Below are 22937 nucleotides of genomic sequence, written 5' to 3'. Positions count from 1 at the left end.
TTTCATGTCCACAACTGCCACAACTATTTTGGTTCTCTGAGTACTTGACCACCTTTGAAATTGTAAGAAAGGTTGTCCCTCCTCCCCTTTTTGATAGAATACACAACAGCCCTTCATGCATTTTAGCAGGTGCTGAAGAAAAATGCTTTTCTATTAAGTCAGGAATGTCACTACTTGGTCATGAGACAGCAGACAGACCTTCATCATTTTTGCAAAAGTTATCTCCAGGGAAAACCATCAGCATGTTTCATTTCCACACTATCAACTCACTCTTATCACAGACCATCATTCTTCTAAGACAGGCATTTGAATAATACTTCAGGTTTGACAATAGCTGACAGACAAAGAAACATGAAATTAAACACAGTGCCTACTAATAAAGCACTAAATGTGAGTTAAAGAAAAAAGAAAAAACAAACAGACCAGTATTTCATTAATAGTAATTACAATACAGATTCAAAAAGTAGGAAACCTATTTTTATATAAATTTCTCAGAAACTGTACAGAGAAACAGTTTGAAGAGGTAAAGCCAGTGAAAGAACACTGCACCAAAACCAGTGATAAGTGTTATTTACTAAACCTAAGCAGAGGCAGGTTCTTAGACACTGCAAGGAATGGCAATTTACATCCTCACCCACAAGCACGATCTAATTCCTGCCACAGACAACCAGCAAAAATGCATTTTTTTCCTTCTCCAAAGTCATACTTAGAAACTTCTTTTAAACCAAGTTAATTTAAAATGGTATGGAACAACAGAAGTAAACAGAATCATATTCAAGATGTTGGAGAGTTTATTTTAGGAAGGTGGACAAAAATAACACAAACATCTTCAATACTGTACATTTGTTTAATAGATAATACACAGCAAGGGAGTTGCTTTAAAGTGTGCAGAATAAACAGGAACATACAATTAGACTGGGGGGACAGAAGAGCTCTTTGCTTGTCACATCATACTGGTAAGCTACTAAAAGTGCTCCAGGAAATACCTCTATGAAAAGTAAGACAGGAAATAAATCACATTATGGAAATATCAAAAGAACAATAAAAGGTTAAAAAAAATACTGCCTTCTTATTGTACTGGCTCTGGCAGGGACTGAGGTAACTTTCTTCATAGCAGCCCTTATGGTGCTGCTTTGCTTTGGATTTGTGGCAACAATAGTGCTGGTAACACACCAGTGCTTTGGCTTTTGCTGAGCATTGCTTGCACAGCATCAAGGTTTCATTTCCCCCCACTCTGCTTGCTCCAGCAACTAGGCCGGGGGGAGCAAGAAGCTGGGAGAGGACACAATTGGCACAGCTGGTCAAAACTGACCCAAACTATTCCAGGCTCACCAAGACAACTGGAGGGGAGGCTGGGCAGAGGTCTGCTTCTAGGAGGTGCCAATTGCCTTGGCAGAATTTGTTCCCTCTACTCTCCTTTCCTTCTCTTACTGTGCCTTTATCTCAACCCTTTGCTGTTCCCATTCTCTCCTGCATCCCCCCAAGGGAGGGAGGAAGCAGCTGGGCAGTGCTTCAGCTGCTGGCCAGGGTCAGCCCTGGTAAACTGCAGAATCTGGGCAACTTTATACTATTTTGTTTTCAATATACATTTAGTTTGCAGAAGAAAGTGCTCACACAGGCTGATGTTTCTTAAATTTAGGAACACCTAACTATGCTTGTTTCAAGATCAACCTTTCTCCAATTTTGCTAACTGTATTTGAAGTACATATTAACATTCCCACAACTGAATTTAATTATTAAAAGACAAATATGCTCTTCTCTGTCAGCCCTTACACATTACACTATTGGAAGATGCTTTTCCAGGCAAAAGAATCTCCACCCACAAGAATATGCATGATGTATTTTTCATCAACTACTTCTGCTATGTGGAGCTGTACTTCCATGTTGCTTTTTGTTATATATATATATATATATATATATATATATATATAAAATCTCTATTTAGGAACATGAGAACAACTGCTTTAAGTAGCAGTTAAGACTGAACTCAAAATCACACTATTGTGACTATGAACCATCTAAGTCAAGTAATAAAATATACATTTTAGGAAGAGGAAAGATAAACTTCAGTGAACATTTCAACAACAAAAAACATTTATAGAAAATTAGTTTCATACATGTAGGAGATAGAAACATGTTATTTCAGAAAGTCTTTAGCTGCTTCTAGTTTTACAACTAGGAAAAAACACTTTGGAGAGAAAAAAACAAAAGTGAAAGAGCACAAAGGGCTAATGAAAACAAACTGTCTTCCTGGATTCTGGAGTACAGCTCTTGTGGAAGGTGCCCATCTTCATTCATTCTCAAATCTGCTGTAAGGGTTATCAGAATCCTGGAGAAGACCTGTAAAACAAAATGGGACTACAGTTATAATTTTCTTTTTACAGAAAAACTCTGAGTTACTGACTTCACTGCTATTGGTAACTGCATGTAACAAATCCAAAAGGCAATTCTTGTAATAGCTGCTCTATTACCCACAGTCAAGTATTATAATAAATTGGAAGTGCTCTTAACCACTCTTATTTCTCAGACAATAAGAACAACGAATAAGTATTTCATGATTTAGCAGGGAGAGAACATTTTTCTATGAAAAATTATTATAGAAAAACAATTTCTCATCTGTGAGGTATAATACCCCAAAAAATGCACTTGTGAGAGTCAAGTTGAAAAAAAATCCAGGTATAGAGATGTCTCAAGAAGAACAGATTCCGAGCGGCCAGTTTATAAATGCAAGTGACTATAAGATCATCATCCTTTTAAAATGTAAGATGTTGCTACTTTGACTTAGTTCTACTTCAATTATACCCAACCATCTGTCACATTCAGCCACTTACAGCTTATCTGCAACAGGACAATAATCTCTAAGAAAAAATGAAGATCACTTCTTATGTGCACTAAAATCACCAGGGACCAGAACGAGAGCATCACTTAATCCAAGTTCCAGCATGCTTCCCTCACAAAGATTCTTAATGACTTTATACCAGAATACTGTCACAGCAAGCACTGCAAAGCCATCCAATTATGCTGAGTGCCTGGATATGCAGAGCATCCTCTGTATAGGTCAGCTGAGCAGTCGCTGTTCCACAAAGAAAATAATTTCAAAGAGACTTTAAACCACACTTTAAACCTGGGGTAGGCAGGAGACTGAAAATAAAGGAGTCCTATAACAGTGTAGAGGCTGACCTTATGTTGTGAAAGGACAGAACACTATTGCTACCTTTTCTGCCAAGGTTTTTATACTGATGTGTAACAAGGACTCTTCCACAGCTCATTTGTCTAGGTGTGGAGACAGAGAACAGGGCAGCCCAGCAACTCCAAATCACAAATGTTCAGATTCACAATAATGAAAAAAAATATTTCTAGTCACTGCCAAACCTTGTAAGAACTCTCAGTCCTTTTCACACCATCCCTCTTTCCACACGTACCTGCACACAGATATTGAACATTGACAGTTTTATCTGGAAGTCAAAACCTAATGGTGCTGGAGGCAGACTACACTATTGCCTACCTTGTGCAGCTGGTGAGCTTCCTTTGAACTGCCAGGTTATTTTAAGATGCCAGTCAAGCAGCACAACTGCTCAGGGCTGATTACTGTACCAGTTACTGCCACTAACTACCTAATAGGGAACAGTAAATATTTGGAATAAAGAATAAATATGAAAAGTCCTATAATCACTCAAATAAACAAGATTACAAGCAGTCAACTTGCAAAATGTTAATATCCAAACTATCCCTCATATATATGACCCTTACTTGTCCAAGGAGTAAGCCAGTAACATCTTAAAAGCTTCAGCCAGGTAACATGACACATAGTCTATTTGCCTGGTATAGTACCTTGTATCAGAGGTTCTATCCATTTCTATAATTGTTTTTGGGGAAAAAAAATTAAGTATTTGCTTACAAAGAATGTGCTTAGATGATATAATTGCCAAAAATTAACTACAATATTTTCAGATTTTGAAATTTATATATTTTTAAGCTTCTAGAATGTGGTCACTTCTCAGATTTTAGTATTACCTTTCATGCATTTAAACAAGCAGTTGTGATGTCCACTATGTCTATTCTAGCTGTCAAGTAAACTAATACACAATAAAAAATCCTCTCTTATCCTTGGCCTGCCATTCAACCTTCAGTGCCTTCAGGTAATATTCCTGCATTAATTTCACCCCAGCTCAAAGAGAGAAGAAACATTTATTTAATCCCAGATCGTTACCACTCCCACCCTTCCTCCAGACTTGTTAATACTTTGGCAGGTAGGATATATGGCTCCTCATAGATTTAGTTACCTGAAACACAACTGAGTAGTCCAATTTAAAAAAAAAATTCGCAGTACTCCCGTATTTCAGCCCTTTGAAATACAAAACACATTTACCAAAAATAGCACCAATACTGGTAATTACCACTATTACTACAATTGCCATTGCATAAACTCCCTGCACTCATTAAGCTCCATTTACAAATAAATGCACCTAACTTCAAGAAGCTTTCCACAAAGTGGCAAGAGGTGCTACCATATTCCCTGACGAAATGAACGCAGCCTGCAGACTTTTCTCTGAGGAGTGAATATACTCTCCTCTTCCTCTGTCCCAAAACACTCAGCTAAAAGCCATTTTAGAAAACTAATCCTCATATTTCAAGTGAATGTGTCATTTTTACTTCTCACTCCATATGCCATTCCCAGTAGTACTTTACTTGCTTTAATTTTACTGAATTATGTTTAGGAATGAACAGATCTAATCAACACCAATCAGGAATTAATATGCCTAACTAAAAGTACTCTCACCTATTTCATCACAAAATACTGAAACTAAATTGGCTTTAAGAACTATGGGTCAATCTAGTGTGAATATTTTTGGCTCTGACTTGAGAAATTGATGTCCCAGGAAAAAGGGACTCCAAAAGAAATGGCAAGCCCTCCTTCCAAATGAGGATAACCAGGGGTTACAATACCTGATACACTTTGCTTTCAGCCTTGCTCTAAAGCCTGTATCCAGCAGTTAAATTTCTTTTATCCTCATAATTTTAAGTACATCATAAGATTACTTTATGTAAGAGGAGTGAGACAGCAGCTCATCACTTGCACCAACTCTTGCTGAAGAAGTATCAGGCTCCAGTAAGTGGACAAAAACTATATGGGGAGACATACAATAAAAGGAGCATGACAAAAACCTTCTGTCAGCTGCCACAGCTGCCCTGTCAGTGCCACTCTGAGGGGCTGGCAGCCCATGCTATGGGGCAGCACGTTTGGTTCAGCTGAAGCTCTGGTGCTGCCTGGAACCAGACAGGAGTTGTCTCTCCACTGTTTCCTGTCTGACATGAGAGCCACTACCCAAGTTGTCATTTACCCTCAGGGGTTCAGAGAAACCAGATGTTTGCATCTTCAGGAGCCTTGTTTGCAATCAAGTCCATTGCATGTCACTGGTGAACTTGAATATTGGCACACAGGTCACTTAAGAGTTCTTACTTCTATTTACCCTCATTTTGAGGTTAGTATTTGAGCTATTTAGCATATCTATGAAACACTCAAAAATTTGTAAGGTATAGTAGTCAAGTATCTTTCATCAGGTTACAGGAAATAATGAAGCATGTTAGTAAATATGAAATGACAAAACAATGGTCAAAAGAAATTAATACCTCTTTCCAGCATATTCATTTATATTGTATACTAACTATACATGTTCCCAGTCATTGAGATCTGACTCTCATCATGTATCAACACTGCCCAAAAAGAGAATTAACAACTGAAATACTTGTAAGAGACTGTGCATAGCTGAAAACAAAAAAACCAACCTAGTTTGCTGCATGTTTTCACCCCTTATTAAACTTTTCCTCTTTATTTCTAGACCCCCATATTAACAACTGTATTCTTAACAAATAAACTAAATAGCTTTCAGTGTTTGGCAATGTAAGGTTCTCCTGCCTTGCATTCAGAACACTAAAGAAGGTGAAGGCAAAGTATCTACCTTGAACAGAAGAAACATTTACTGTCATAAACTACTGAATATAAAAACCAAAGCCTTACATAGAATAAACAAGAGAGGATTACATACCATTAAAATAGCTAATCAAAATCTTTGCAGAACTAAAGCAATGAAATTATTATCATTTTGCAAAAATTAAATGAAAAAAATCCTTCCACCAATACTTTGCAAAATCCTCAAATAAATAAATAATAAAGCAGCTTCTCACTAATGCTATAGTGAATACACAATGGAAGCAAATGCAGCAGGAATTAAATTGTAGTTCCTTTGTGTACTACACAAGCTGCAAAGTACTCCGAATTCTACTTTAAATTTTTCCTAAGAGTCAACATATAATTTGTGTAATCATATTGCATTCATATATGTGAGCAAATGAAAAATACTATCAAATTGTGCAACAAAGAAAATTGAAAGTGCGTACTCCTGGCTGCTAAAGCTCTCTATTGCTTCCAATGCTCCCAGAGGATTGTGGCTAGAGTGACACCTGCAGTGCATTATAAATGTGTAATTACCATTTAAATGGGGTATGGAAAGCTGGGGATGAAATGGGAAAAGGCATACCCTTAAAGCCAACCAAATACTGAAATGTTGGGCATCATCATCTGTATCTACAGTCAGGTTAACCAAGTCATTGTCATTCTGCCACTCAGCCATGCCTGCTTAACTGAGAATCCTCTCTGCAGTCTGTAAGGGTGCAAAATAATCTAGTGCCTCCATAATTATCTGCAGCAATTTTTATTAGATTATGTTTAATATGCTAACATCTGTATTTTCTAGACAGTAAAAAATGAGACAAAAGAGAGACCCAAGTCTCATGGAATTATTCTGACCACCATTTGTCTATTATCAGAATGCAACCCTTACATTCAACAGCAATTATATTTTTTAATTTCAAAATTTATACATATTTTGTATTTAGTTTTTCCTCAATTACATACATCCTTTAAGGATGTGCTAATTACATTATGTGAAAGTTAAATTTTTTCTATAAAACAAAAATTAACCATGAGATTCCAGGCCTTAAATTGATATACCTGATAATATAAATTAATATTTGTTTTGGCAATACAGGAAACCTGTCAATAAACTTTATATGGAAATTTGCTAATAAAATTTAAGTTTTATAGTCCAATTGCAATCTTGAGCAGGTAAGGTGCATTGAAAAACCTAAATGCAGAAAGAAGTGAGTATGTCTGACTTCTTACCAGAAGCAACACTTTCCATTAACACAATGAGTGTATGAACTTGTTTCTCATTTATTCATTGATAGTGGAGGCAAAATGACACTAGCTCTCCTATGACTGTGGACAGTATAGCTACAAGCAATACTTGATTTATTGAATTTGATGTCTGTATTCTCAAGGCATTTCATTATACAGTTTTAAATTTCAGGGAACTCAAGTACTTCAACAAGATCCAGCAAAGCACCCCACAAGGCTCTGGAAGTAGAGCACTGAACAGAGAGCTGTCTTCAGTAAAATGTAGGGCCATGCCGAGACAAGTGAACTGGTTCCACAAGCAGAACATAACTGATGCAGCTTTCACATCCCTGAACCCCAGAGCAGGGCTCTGATATGGGAACTGCAATTCTGCACCCAGGACTGCATCTGGGCTGCATCCAGAGATGCAAAGGTCCATCTGCACTGAGTGCTACAAGTTACTGTGGGGACACAGCCATTGCCCTAAGTGCTTCACCAGATCTTTCCCAGTGATTCCAACTTGCTGAGATTGACTGTCAGGTCTCTTCTAAGGAGAAACAATCACAAAAAGCCTGTACTGTTTCATGTTGTGCTTGGATTTTGTTTGCTTTTTTCACATCTGGACTATTGTTGTCAACCATTCAAACAACTCTTGAAACTGAACTGTGGTTGAGATACAGGGTTAATTAACCTGTAAAATACCACAGAACAACTTCCTTGACTGATGTTTAACAAAAATTACTTCCAGTTTCTACAACATTCTTTCCTCAGTAGCTCAAGCTTCACAGTGTAGTTTTCCTCCATTCCAGCAAAGGATCATTCTTTTACAAATGTTCTCCAGGCAGAGAATTCCCTACAGAGTTTGTCTGTATCACTTCTGCATCAGGCAAAGGGCAGGCTGCAGATTCATGAAGGCATTCCTAGACTCTGTCAATCATTTAACAAGAGGATGAAAATTAACAGCTTTGAGTGATTGTTCAGACCCCTAGAAACACCTTCTCTGACATTAGTGCAATTTGCATCATAAAAAATGCAGCAGAGTTTTAGCAGATCTGTCTCTGAATACACAGTACTGTTAACCCTATGAACAAATCAAATGAAAAGTGCAAGAACTGACAAGCCTACATAATAAGAGCCTCCTACACAACACAGCAGGTCCTACAGTCTTGTGATGTGATATTCTACAACTGGATAGCTCCACTTGAAAACAAAGAAAAAAATAATTTATCCCTACATTAGGCTGCATCCTCCACCCTTCTTTTTCAAGCTTGATTTAAAAAGCTTGCTGTCTACTAGTCAGTCTCTCTTCCTTCAATAGCCATGACTCCAGCAGCAAAGTTCAAGTAGGCTGATTTATCACATTCAATAACAAACAAAAAAGCCCCCAAACTCAGTCTTCTTACTTAGGAACAGACAGAACAAAACACTTATTTTAACCAATTTATTTAAGTGCCCATCCCAAGCACACTGTCTTCTTGCCCAGTTGGACAGTTAGTGTAGGAAGAGAACAGGAGCATAAACATGCTAAAATCAGGTGTCAGAAGACAGGCATCAGCAGAAAACTGGGCTTGGTTACTTCTGCTGCTCATAAAGCAGCTAATTTCTGCTGTGAATTTTATCCATCATTAGGAAAAAGGAATCAACTTAGGCAGAGGATCAAAACAAGATGACACATACCATACTTCTTACGTATTTCATCGTGCTTCATTTTTCTTTCATGTTTCCTACAAGAAATAAAGGCATCAGAAGAACATTCAGAACATCTTTTGAGCTGTAAGCAAACTATAATTACATCCAAAAAGGACATCAGCATTTTTTACATTAGCATTAGTAATCACATAACAATTTTTAAAAAAATCACACTTAGCAGTTATATATTTATTATATATATATATTATCTTTCTATTTACACTTCATCTGTAAGTATTTACATACACTGTGTCTATAAGACTTACCATAAATTCTTATTAACAGAATTTAGTGCGAACATAAGATGTATGACAATAAAAAGAAACACTTTTCTATATAGAAGTAAAGCATCCACATACATGCACACATTCACACTGAGGTGTTCATCTATACATAAGAAAAAGGCACTACACTAAAATGGAACACTCCTTAATGCTTTCAAGCAGGGAGCATAATTGTAAAACTTAGTTTTGCACAGAACATACTTTGAAACACTAATTCAATATAATAATTCTAAAAGGATAAAAAGGTGCATTACTATTTTGCTTAAGATGTACAGCAAGTGTAAGTGAAAACTACTACTTTCTAAAATCCTGCATGGCATCCATGCAGAGAATAAATTAAAATTTTATGCTAAATATAAATTGGGTTTTATGTTGTCTGACCATAAGACTGTTTTTAAGGCTGTATCTAATATTGCCAAACTTAAATTATTCATATACACCAACTGTCTGAGGAGTCGATTTCTCCCTCCCTTTTGCAAAGGTGAAGGGGGAAAAATATGTTTAAATGGAAAAAATTCCATCTTTTATCAGATAGTTTTCCTATATTACAAAGGAAGGATCTATTTTGCTTATTTTAAAAAACAAACAAAAACCATAACTGCTTAATGAGTATGAGCCAGGATCTATATACCTTGAGGAAACAAGAAATGGAATTTGGGAAATAAAAGTCCCTCTAACAAAAACTTAAAAAAAAATATGCACCCTTTGCTATCCCCTGTCAAAATTCAACCCAGTTAGACAAGTTGTGACTTCTGCCGGATTCCAATTTGCACGTATTCAGCAGAAAGCTGTTAAGCACTGACAGCTTAATTCACCAAAGATCCCATCTGCCCTATGCATATTCCACCTCCAAACAATTCCTACTGCTAATCAGCCCCTGTGTGTCCTCAGAAGCAATTATCCTGCTTCCTACAGAGCTGAGGGCTGAAGTGGCCTTTTCCAGCAATTGCACTTCTGGGAAAGCAGGCAGATAAAGCACAATGAGAAAAACCAAACAAGACAGACAGACTCAAAAGCTTCCACTACTGTTTCCCAGAGACACCCATGTCCCTTACATCCCCCTGCATTATTAAGCCCAGGCAGCACAGTAAACAAAGCAACCTGGCCAAAATGCACTGACAGAGGCTGGAGAGTCGGGTAATGAAATTCACGTAGAAGAAGAAAGTCAGGATTGAGACATTGAAGAGAACAGAAAAAAGAGGAGACAGATTTACCCATTGAAGGTAAGCTGATAACAGGATTTCTGCTTTCTGTGGTACATAACAGGAAGATATTATATGGGACAAGGGATCTCAGGAAGAGAATAGAGAAATTCTGCTTAAAGCAGCCTTCTCCAACATAAAGCTAAATCCTTCTACTGTATAGTTTGTGAGTTCAAACCAAGTTTATTACAGGCGGTACTAATGGCATTTCTTCCTTGTTTTGCATATCCTGTCTGAAGTAATGAAGACTCATTGCTGCAGTAGCTCAGTACACTTCAGCAGCCAGTGTGAATCAGTTCTGAATTCAGCAAGCACCTGCTTAAGAAGGGGATGGTGCAAAATCAAGCTGTGTAGACTTTAAACCTCAGAAAGGTTAGGGATACTTCCCTAGGCTATTCAAAACAAACCACCAAACACCTAATTAAGTTTGAAGGGTAAAACCATTAATATCAGTGAAACATTCAAACTGACAGGCATCACTTCACCCACAAGTAAATCCTTGCTCAGTAAATAAGGCTTAGGTACACATCAACCCAGAGGAACCAGACACAGCTCTGAACAGGCAGTCCCTGCATCAGCCACCCAGAGTTACTGTACCACCCACATCTCACATGATGATCAGCTCAAGTCACTTCAGTCTTCCGAGTTGTTGTTTCTTAACACTGCTGCTATTACTCCATCTTATACATGCTGAAGTCTTGGCTTCCCATGCAAGCTGTCCCCACTGCTATAAGCTGAGGAAGTATTTTTCCCAATACTAACAATTCACATAATAATTTTCCATACTTGGTTCTTCACAAATAAACTGCCATCCTTTCTTTCCCTGGCCTCTCTCCTTGTTCTTCCTTCTATCAATTTATACTTGGCACTAGATCTTATTGCTTAGCATTTGTTTATAAACTTCTAAAATAAATAATTATTTATAAATTATATAAATCTAACCTAAAAATATACCACGTATTTGAAGCTGTAAATAATTGAGTGTATAGAAAAAGACTCGCTACTCAATGCCATACTTAAAAATGATTTTTCATGTTAGAGATTATGAAGTCAAATAAAGGACTAAAGCTATGCAATAAGATACCTGTTCAGACATCCTTCATGCCCCTCACTATAAGTGCAAACTCAAACCATCACCAGTAATTTTCAACCCTCTCACTGAACTGACAGCTGCTTTCAGCCTTGTGTAAATAAGCAGACAGCCAACATAACAAACTTTACTTTTCATTTTAACAGGCATCTTCCAAAGAGACACTAAAGTATCCATAATTAACTGAATTTCAATGCAAACAGGTATTAAACTTAAAAAGCAGACTTTTACAGTGTACCTGAAAGACAGAAAATACTAGGTGCTGCAAATCATCTTAAACCTTCCACAAAAAAATATTTCCATGGAACACTATAGAACTTGGGCCTCCTAGCTTTGTTTTTACCATTCACTAATGGAATCATGAAATGAAGCTCAGGCTAGTCCTCTTCACCTTCCACTGCCAACTGATATGAACCATACATCAGCTGATATAAGCTGTATTTGAAGTAGCTGTATCCCACAGAAAAGACAAACAACATGTAAGATGACAAGAAAAAAACAAAGCCAGACAGACACAAGGTCAATGCTGCGCCTATTTTCCTCCCATATTTATCTGAACATTTATCTGATATTTAACTGAACATCTATTCAGCTATTTTCATAAACTATGTGAGAACTTCACAGTAGAAAGGAAGAACTACACAGGACAAGGCAGTGTTTTCCTCTGCAGGCTGCTTGTAAAAAATGGGTTGTTGAGAATATTAATTTGTTCTACAGCCTGCCAGTAGCAATTCATTCTCCAAAGGTCTTAGAGGAAGCAGGCAGTGGGTAGGGTGAGGTGCTCTAGGTGCTGCAAGTGGCTTAGTCCTCGTGTTTTCCCATGACCCCCAGCCACACACACAATTGGTGTGCATGTTCAGAACATGGAAACACCCCAGGGCTGCTGCTAAGCTCCTGCAATTAAAGCAGTTTCTGTTTCACAGACACACTCCTGAGACAAGCTGGGAAATAGGAATGCTGCTCTAAATAAGGCTGCAGGAATCATTCTGGCAGAGCAGCCTGCTCCCAGTGATCTTTGCTCCTAAGCTAAATTCAAGAATGGAGCTGATATTAGCTCTAGGTTGCACTACTTGCTTGGTGTGTGCACAGCACACCTTACACTCCAGATGCATCAGACTTCCTACAGATTAACTGTACCAAGCTGATACACAAATCACAGTGGAAAGGTTACAGAACACAATCATCCCTTTATGCACAAAGTCAGAAGTCTATGCTTTATAACAAACACAGGTAAGTGCTGTCTTAGCTGAACAAAGCAGCATAATTAAAGATGTACATTTCACCACAAGGCAAGTGGTTTTGGCATACAAAAACTGTTGATATTCCCCACTGGATCCCTCCTCTTTAGAAAGAAACAAAAGTATTATAGGAGAAACAGCACATTCATACTAGCACTTGGCCTACTGTGCTGTGACTAGTTATAACGGGATTAACAAGTAGAGAATTCCCCTTTTTTTCTGATCCATTGCAAATATTCAACATAACTTATCTGAGAAACTGTGAGTGAGCATACTTCCTGAATTGGACACCTATTTCTTACCCTTTCATGTACATTCAAGTCTGACACTTTCAGCTCACAAATTCAGATGTTTATAAAAACAAATTTGCATCTGTTCTCCTCTTGGATAATGTTTGCCAACACTTGCAATGATGCACAGATCACTCATAGTACCTGCCACACTGAGCATCAACTTGTTTGCTCTCTGTTCATTTACAGCAATACAGCTCCTAATCAGGTTCACCAATCTCATAATAAAGCTGTTTTGTAAACCTGACACTGTCATGCCTAACATCACAATGCCTCTTTGTTTAGTACTCCATGTATTTCTTAGAAAGGCAGAATACTCCTACATCATCAGGAAGTGTAGAGCTATATATCAAGCTGTCAAGACTTACCTCTGAAGAGACTGTAGCCTTCTCTCCTCTCTCTTCCTAGCTATCTGCTCCTCTTCTTCCTCTAGTCTGTTAGAAAAATAAGGGAAGGGAAGCATAAGGGGAGGAAAAAGCAACTTTATTGCTAAGCTATCACTATTTAGTACTTCATAGCCATGTGAAATTTCACAGCTGAGTAAGTTTCATTTACAAGTTTGTGTAATTATCCTTTCACATTTTATAATATCCAAATGCTGTACTCATTGCAGTAATATGTCCTTCAGCCTCCACAGAACTATTTACAGCTTCTTAGGAAGAGGATGTGGACTGTTCCAGAAGCAGGATTCCTAGCTGCCCTTTTCCCCATGTGTCACACCCCATTTAACAGTCACTGTTCTGCATGTGCACAGTTAAGTCCATTGTTGTCCTTTGGAAGATGATTGATGGCTCATAAGCCTTTGATGCCAGAACAATTTATCTTTCCAACAACCATTACCATCCAATCTCAAGCTGCCCCCAGGAAATGAGTCTGTTCTGGAATGAGCAAGGATTTACCTGAGCATCAGCTGTGTGACTCTGGGAAATGCTGAACCTACACAGTACATCTGAGCTGTGCTTGTGCAGATTTCTCTACTGAATTCTCTGCTGCACTTTAGCTCTGTGTCCTGCCTTGCAGAAAGCTCAGTTTCACTTAACCATTAGACAGACCCTGTAAGACTTGTAGGACTCTAAAGCAAATGTCAAACAATTTTTCTATTAGTTCTTCCCTGACAGAATTTATGATCATTCTTCAGGGTTAGTAAATGGACAACTGCCATGCTTGCTAATTAGTAATTAGTAAATGGACAACTGCCAGGTGCTAATCACCTTCCAGAAGGGAATAAAGTTCTGAAGATGTCTGAGCTGAATATTTACAATATTAATATACCTGAGCAGCATTACCACTCATCTGCAGCCACCAAGACCCAAGTTAAGAAAGAGTGACATCCAGTGGTTAATTACAGCATGTCAAACACTTCAATACACAAAATTCAGACACATTCAGCTCTGGAAATATGAACTCAATTCCTTCATGTGCTCAAAACAGTCCATATATCTGTCTCAATATTTTATTTATTTCAATACAAGCCAGTACTTAAGAATCCATGCAATGTTTCACAAACAAATTTCTTAGTCCCAGCTTTTTCCACCTAAAGAATTAAAAAAAACTTGGGGGAGCAGGAAACACAAACAGGTCACTTTTATTTGAAAACAATGTTAGACTCTTTTAGAAAACTAATCAAGTCTCCACATCAGCATGTCCAGCATGACTAAAAGCTCCCATTCTTGGGCACCCTTCTGTAAAACTGCTTTACTGGAGACCTCATGTCTTATAACTATGCAATAATCTTGACAATTGGTGTTGCAAAATATGAAAGCATCAAACAAATCAAATGTTGATATATGATTCAGAAAATACATTTCTTCCCTGTAATTAAACAGTATTCTGATTTCTGGATACTTGGAATGAATTGTTCTTCCAAATTCAGAAAGTTTGAGATTATACAAATACAAACATGGTTGACAACAGAAGTTCCTGAGAGTCTATTTAGTAGTTTCACAAATAATAGCTGTTCATAGAACTGTCAAGTACAAGGAACCAGACTCTAAGAAGTCCAAAATCACAGGATAAAAAACAAAAACTATGCACCAATATTCCTAGAATTCCTGTGGTAGGATGGACACAGATGAGCCAACTACATTACTGATGTGGGGGCTGATGCACTGAAGTATTCTCTGTGTTCAAGGAAAACCTAAGTTCAGGCTTCTCAAACATCTAAACACCCCCAGCTTAAGAATTCCCTAAAGAAACACTGATACTTCTGCAAAACAAGGTTACACCTTAGAGCTCAGACCTCAAAAGGAATCAGCTAAACAGATCTAGTACTACATTTCCACAACCCTTCCTTCCTCCCATTCACAAAAAAAAAAAAAAAAAAAAAAAAAGTTTCATTTGTGGAAAATAAGTCCCCAAAAATAAGGAAGAAGAGAGCAAAAGAATTCCTGCTGAGAACCACTGGGCTTAAAGCAAATAATGTACCAGGCTTGAGTGTAATAACACATTCTGACTCCTCCTGAAATAAGCTGGACCCCAGATTGACAAGACCTTTAAATCCTCTAAGGGTCACAAGATTAAGCTTGACACCATTGGAATATTGCCATAAGATGACTCTTAACTAACCCTCTATTTTTAGAATTAGATGTTACAGTACTGATGGACAACTTAGCTACTAAAACTGAAGTCCAGCACAAGTATCTCTTTTCACAGGATTCAAGCTTTATTTGCTGACATGTCAGCTACAGGGGCCTACTCAGTTGTTCTGCAGAGGATGCTGGCAGATCTCATGTAATATATAAACCTGTTCTTTACATCTCCAGGGCTTATCAGCACAGGGCTAAAGAGTATTCATTTTTGCACTTGGGCAGATTTGCTATACCAGCCTACCAACAAACAGGTACAAGCTTCTTTCTCAGGGAAGAAAGAAAGGAATGAGATGTTATTTACAATTATTTTCTCATTTCTTTAAAGCCACAGATGTACCATATTTTTCTGGCTTTAAGGTCAGCACTAAACAATGTTCAGTTACATAAGTTCTTTTAAAAAAACCAAAACCAAATCTCAAACAGGAACAAGTCAAAGGTATTGTAAAAATTTATAGGAATAATTTCAAACCAAGAAATAAGGTCCCCACTTTTATTCATACAAGTACTGAAAGACAAAAAGAGCAGAGGTAGCTGAAACTACACTGTCCAGAAAGCTTTAAAACTTTAACTGATAAAGGGAAGCATGTTGTGCTGTCCCACTTCACACTGCAGTACTATTTTACCTACTCATCAACTGCTTCCCTCCTTTTAAGAATATTAGCTACTCAGAGACACCAGTTTAAAAAATAATTTTACAAGTTCTCCAAGATCTCAAGAACATTTAACTTTTGCAGCACTACTTTCCTTGAAAATAAGTAAATTATTCTTAGTATCTTAGAGCAAAGAAGTATTATCTTACATGTAGAATATCTTTTTGAATTGGCAAAGACAGCTAATCCCTTATATAGGGACTGCTGACAGATCCTAGAGCAACTCTGAAAGATGGATACCAAGTGCCATATAGGACATTGTTGCTCAGTTACTTTCTACTCACCTGGTCCCTTTTTGCTGTACCATGAGCCTGCCTTGAAAGAAATTATTTACACCATTATCAGAAGAAGCAAGGATTTACCTGGTCACTGAGAGATTTTATGTCCAATGTTAAGAAGAAAGTGTAAAATGTAGAAGTGTAAAGCAACAGCTTACCTGAAGTCAGACACATCAGCGCTGTTACCACTAGAAAAATCACTTCAGTGTCATTCCAGCATCATTTCCAGTGTCATACTACTTGTCACTAAATATCTCTTATCTTGCTATCTTTCTCAAACAAATAAAGCAAAGTGATCAAAACTGCTTCCAAATGAAAATATTCTTAGTGTAAGTAAAGGAGAGTAAAACTTGTAGGTAGATAGGGAAGGGCAGGACCAGTGTTGGTAAAGAAAACAAATGCACGTTTACCTCCTCCTCCTGGAACGCCTTCTGCAGTAACAGCAGTAACAGCAGCAGACTGTGAGGGACACCAGAATGAGCCCAGCTACCACAGCCATAGCAATCAGTAAAGCCTCAAAGTTTACTGAAAAACATGAATATATTCAGCTTGTTAGACTCCATCAGTAACATTCATCTTTCTGATAACTCTTCCCTTCCTTCCCACATGCTTTTTCATCCCTATATGCAAAACACAATTCTGTTGAGCTACCCCAGATAAAATGCAGTATACCACATTAAAACTTTGCTATTATGCATAATCTACACTGAACAGACATTTAGTAAAACCACATTTCTCAATCTGCTACTTCCCTACAGGTTACAAACAAATACACTTTATCCCATAAAGCAAGAATTTTTCAAAAAAATTGCTTTAAACAATTTTTTTTTTCAAAAGTATAGTACTTAACTGAAGCAAAAAATGTTTTTTTGGACCTATTAAAGTGAAGGAAAAGACCATCAGTTTTCAGTCTACACTCCTGGCAACAGTACCTATTTCATTTGCTTACTATTCAGGAAAACACCCAACACAATTAAGCTACTTTGTATTACACTGTTCTTCACTTCACTATGATTAATAATCTGTCAACACATGTAATTCATATAAAATTGTAACTGGAAGCCAGTAATTTGTTTTTGACTTTGAAAGCTGCACTACTCACCTTTATTTTCAGCAATGGTGAACAACATTCATCTCTTAATTTTATTTGCTTGAAGAAAAAAAAAATCAACACCACCTTCACAAGTTAATTAATTTTCCTGCTGTGTTTGTCAGGGACAGTCTCAATAAGACCATATAACCCTATTGCATATTGCTGCTTGAAATTTGTAAAAAACCTATTAAGGAAATGCATATTTGAGAGCGTTTTTGTTGTTCTGGTTTGGGTTTTTTTTCTACTTTTTTTTTACTGAGAATGTGCTCCATTATGAAGTTTTCATTCTGTGTTTAAGCTACAGTCAATCTAGAAACACAAATGGCACAAAACATAGAAGCCATTTCCACAGCAGCAGTAAACTGCCAAGACCACCATGAGTATCAGTAGAAAAGAACTTGTTTCTCTACCTGGTGTGTTTGAGAGTGTTAACTTACTTCACAGCAGCTCGTTTGATGCTGGGTTTGGATTTCTGGCTCAAACATGCTGGTAACACACCAATGTTTCAGCTGCTGCTGAACAGGCTTGAAGAGCACCAAAATATCTTCCCACCTGTCCCCTGCCCCCTTCCCTTTGTTCCCCCCAGTGAGTAGGGCTGGACCACAGGCAAGAGAGTGAGAGAGGTCAGGAGGGGATGCAGACAGAATGCTTGAGCCAAACTGGCCACCAGACAATGTCATGGTCAGGGAAAAAAATCTGAGGTAAAGGACAGGAAAGTAGAGGGCAGAACTGGCTTCCAAAGGGAAAGCCAATTCCAACGGGCACTCATTGTTTGAGAACTGGCTGAGCATGTCTGCCTGTGAGGGGGGGTTAAAAAAATTGTGGTTTTTTTCCTCTCCCTCCTTTTCCTTCCCTTTTTAAACTGCCTTTATCTCTATCAAGGAGGTTTTCTGCTCTTGTTGCTTTTTCTTCCTCCATCCCACTGGGGCCATGGGAGAGAGGGAGGAAGCAAGCAGATGTGTGAAGTACTCAGATACTGGCAGGAGTGAGCCCTCCACACTTCCAGAAAAAAGTCTGCTAAAATGTCATAATAAAAGCCCAGTTTTCTTAAAAGTGAGTTTTATCACTGAAATTATATTCTTATCATAGTCTAAAAAACTCCAACAAAAGTTTAAGTACAAATGCCTGTTCTCAGAAAACAAAGCACAAAGCCCTTCTCTAAGAACACAGAATTGATGAAGTTCACCTGTACTTTTTCATCTAGTCACTCTGCAGCAGGCATTAAGTGGTAGTGCTCAGAAACTTGCATGCTCCACTTTAACAGCAATCTCCTACTTCTGCTACCCTAATACAGACTACTGCAAAATCTCTCTGCCCTAAGCACGGTAACTTTCTCCAGTCAGCATTGTCACTGACAGTTCACCCCCACTTGTTTTTGTCCTTTAGCCTCCTGCTGTCCATGCACAAACACACAGAAAGCAGCTAGTGTTTGCTCTGCTGGACTAAGCTGTACTCCTGCTTCACACAAGCAGCTTTCTCATGCCTTAGGTGTTCTCTGTTCCAGTCCTCCAAATATTTCACCCTGATGGCAGCATATGCTCAGTTGTGTATTTTGTAGTAAAACATGCACAGCAAATGGAAACTGAAGAACAATTACACCATGCAGGATTACAACCCACAGTGGCACCATGCATGCTCCTTCTTAACCTTATCTACATTGCCTTTGGTACCCATCAATTACATTGTTATTTCAGTTGTTTAAGCAAAAACAGCGTTCAAGAATTTCTGTGTGACTCTATTCCTGTGGTATTGGTCCACTGCTGCCATTGGAATATAATACAAGTGTGGATCTAGACAAATCATCCAATGCTTTCAGAAATCTTAAAGAAAGTAAAAATGTTTTAAAGCCATTCCATCACCATACCTACACTGATTGGTGCTATGGCTTCAAAGCATAACCACTGCCTCCTCACCCTGCACCTCCAAATAAATTATCAGGAAACAGCTCCAGCAAGCTGACTTTAATCATACTTATAAACAATTCTCTACAGCAAAAGTAAAATTAGTACCTACTCCAGCAAACTCCCCATCGAGCATCTGAGAGAGAGCACAATGAAGACGGTGGGAAAATACTTCTCACAGGGTAATCAATGCATGTGCTGTTGGTGTAACACCAAAGGCACTGTGCAAAAGAAACAAGAAAAAGCCCAAATTATTAATCTTCAAAAACAGTTAACAATTGAGTGCACCACTCCAAAGATAGATTTCTTATGTGAATGTAACACTGGAGAAATGGAAGTGCTTTGTCTTCTACAGAAGTGCTTGCGCAATTTCTCAGTAAAACCTAAACTGAATAGTGAATAAGAACATTTTGTACTTACAAGTAATACTAGCCTGAAAATATTTGGAAACATATTGAGGTACTCTGCATACTTAAGGGTAAAATGGCTTTGGGTTTAAAATTACTGGAATTAACAAATACAAAATCAGACTGAAGACTGTTCAGAATTTTAAAACACCTCATATCTTTAAGGAATAAAAACACACCTATAATATTACTTCAGCCTTGCATTTGATTATCAACAAAAAGAAAATAGTAAAGAATTCTTTAAAGTCTACAGGAACTTTTTCTGCAAGGTAATGAATGATACAGTCTCATCCAGTCTGAGTTGCAGAGTACTCTGTGTACCTTAATTGCACATGTTCACATATCTGGATATTTTTACAATTTCATGTTTTATATGTATTATAGATAAAATTCAGCACAACGTTTCTGCTTCTGAAGCCGTCTCTAAGCATCAAGCTTAGGTTCTGGTTCTCATCTGTCAAAATAAATACTTATTCAGAAGTCATTTACCACACAACCCAAACAGTGAAATAGGTTTGAATACCAGCAATAGGAATCTCTGACAGGACATGTTTTTTTTAGGATTCATTATAAAAAGAGTTCAGCCAGGAACTATGCTTTATCTAACAGTACTATTAAGAACATCTCTGTCATACATCCTCAATTACACAAAGCCTGTTATCTTGCTCTTAATGGATTACAAAACATTAAATACAAAGGAAACAATTTGTAGCAGATGCTGCTTTCTTGAAAAGCCAAATGTGCACAAAACAAGCAGGTAAGTTCAGATATGTTTTAATCTTCCCTGGTGAAAAGGTTTTCCAGTAATGGAAACTTATAAGCAACTTTAAGACTCCTGAAATGTTTCTTTTCTGTGACATCTAAAGATTGAATTTGAAATAATCTCACACTTCTGCTCTGCAGGGACTAATGCCTTCTGCATGCTTATCACAATACTTTTGTAGAGCTAAACAAGTCTTCAGCAAAGAAAAGAAACACAAATTCTAACATTTAAACGTCTGCCTTATCACAATCTCATTGGAAATACACTTTGCTACCAACAGTGGCTTAGCCTGGCAGTCTTCAGCACAGAGTCAGGGGAGGGACCAGCACACTCTGCCTCAGTTACAGGAACTTCTTGCAGCATCTTTAGAGAAAGGCACTTCCATTGATTTGCATTGATTAGCAAATAAATGTTGTGCATCATTAGCACAACACAAGAAAAGCAAGGCATTTTAACTGCCTAAGACTGAGTTTATTCGACGGACATTTAACAAAGTGCTACGCACAAAATGAGGATGAGTCTGAGGCAGCAGCAAGATCAACCTGCTCAGCTGAGCTATGAAAGCCCTGAGCACACACTGACACTGGAAGCCTGGACTCGGTGTGTCCTCTCCAGACACAGCACAGAAACACCTGAGTGACCAAAGCATGGAGCAACCCTGGCTAAGTGAAAGCTTGCTGGCATCACCTGTGACAGATGGGAAGCAACACATCAGTTGATTCTATCAGTTAAATGAGAAACAAACAGCTAAGAAAGCCTAACAGTTTTATTTAATATAAAGTGGAAATTCTTATCAATCAAAAAAGATGTTAAAAACCTTACCGAAACATTTTTTAGACATTCTTCACAGGACTTCAGGGAAAACGCTGAACATGCTAGAAAAACAAACAAAACCAAAATACAGAGATTATACACTTATTTTTATTCCAAAAGGTCAAGCAATTATCACAATATTTAAGCTTTTTTTCCCCCCTAATCCTAGATACAAGCAATAATTTTGACTGAAAAAATGAAATCTCAGTAAAAACAGGTGCACTTGAGATGCCCACATTTGATGTCAGCCAACCTGACACACACCTTTGTGGTCACATCTGTTGGTGGCAACTAAAGCAGAGAAGTTTCACCGGCTGCCTGCCAAAAGCAGCGAAGAGATAAATGATTCCAGCAGAACAGGAAGGGATGAGCACCTCCGTCAGCTTCTCCTGAGCCACACTCCTCACCATCACCCAGGGCTGAACAAACCCTGGCGAATGTGTGCTCTAGGATCACCCTGCTTGAGCAAGGGACGTTGGACCAGGAGACCACTGTGGTACTTTCCAATCTGCCCCATCCTGCGATTCTGGGACTGCTGTCTGTCTGTGCCAAGGACGGGACACCCGAAGGGCCCCACAGGCGGGCAAACCCCAGCGCCATCAGCCCGTCCTTCGGCCGGGAGCGGGCTGTTCCCTCCCGGCCCACGGGACCGCTCCGCTCCGGACACAGCACCACGGCAAGCCCCGAGCTCTCCTCATGGCGCTCGGGGACAGCACCACGGCAAGCCCCGAGCTCTCCTCATGGCGCTCGGGGACAGCACCACGGCAAGCCCCGAGCTCTCCTCATGGCGCCGTTGGGCCTTTGCAGGCCTCGGGGCGAGCCCGAGCCCGTGTCCGCCGCCGCGCCGCTCTGCCCGGCCAGGCCCGTCCGGGAAGGCCGCACGGACGGGAAGCGAAGGGAGCGACGCCGCGCCGCCCGCCCCTCCTTACCCTGCGCCGGCGCCGGCGGAACCGTGGTGCTGATCTGCTCCAGCCCCGCCATGGCGCGGCCCCACAGCAGCGCCAGGCCCTGCAGCCACAGCGGCCACCGCCACACCGCCTCCATGGCCGGGACGGCAGCGGACAGAACCCGCTGGCTCGGGGACCCGGCCCCGCGCAGCCGCCGCCAGCCCCGGGGCGGAGCGGGCTCGGGCCGGGGCGCGGCCCTGCTGGAAGCGGGCGGGGCTCGGCTGGGCCGCGCCTTCCTTGCTCCCGGGGCACAGGGTGAGCGGCTGGGCTGTGCAGTCACTGGAGGGCGGGATCTGACATACACGGGGCCTTTTCCGCTCTCTTTGTGTGGTGTGACGCCCTTTTGCAAGGGTGGTGAGAGGGCAAGGAGGTGGCGAGGATCCTGTGCCCTGCCTCCTGGCTCCTGGTTTCGTTCCTTAGTGAGGAACTAAGGCTGCCAGAGCCAACTGAGACAACAAAGGCATCCACAAGGGCTGGCCAGAGAAATTAATAAAGAGATAGAGGCAAATAGAAAATTTGCCATGACC

The 22937-nt window shown here is 39.3% G+C and overlaps 1 protein-coding gene across 1 annotated transcript; it reads right to left on the bottom strand.

Moving 5' to 3' along the window:
- Positions 1–768: 768 nt before the first annotated feature.
- Positions 769–22567, bottom strand: LOC132080167 (pituitary tumor-transforming gene 1 protein-interacting protein-like). Its single transcript, XM_059483195.1, has 7 exons — positions 22393–22567; positions 21473–21525; positions 19593–19701; positions 16897–17011; positions 13339–13404; positions 8855–8901; positions 769–2340 (listed from the first exon to the last, which is right to left on the bottom strand). The coding sequence occupies exons 1-7, from the start codon at positions 22505–22507 to the stop codon at positions 2291–2293; spliced, it is 555 nt and encodes a 184-aa protein (XP_059339178.1). The 5' UTR covers positions 22508–22567; the 3' UTR covers positions 769–2290.
- Positions 22568–22937: the final 370 nt, after the last annotated feature.

The sequence above is a fragment of the Ammospiza nelsoni genome, chromosome 1 (genome assembly GCF_027579445.1).
Source record: "Ammospiza nelsoni isolate bAmmNel1 chromosome 1, bAmmNel1.pri, whole genome shotgun sequence".
Lineage (NCBI taxonomy): Eukaryota > Metazoa > Chordata > Aves > Passeriformes > Passerellidae > Ammospiza > Ammospiza nelsoni.
Note: the sequence above shows the minus strand (reverse complement) of the source record. Positions and strands in the feature narration are given on the sequence as shown.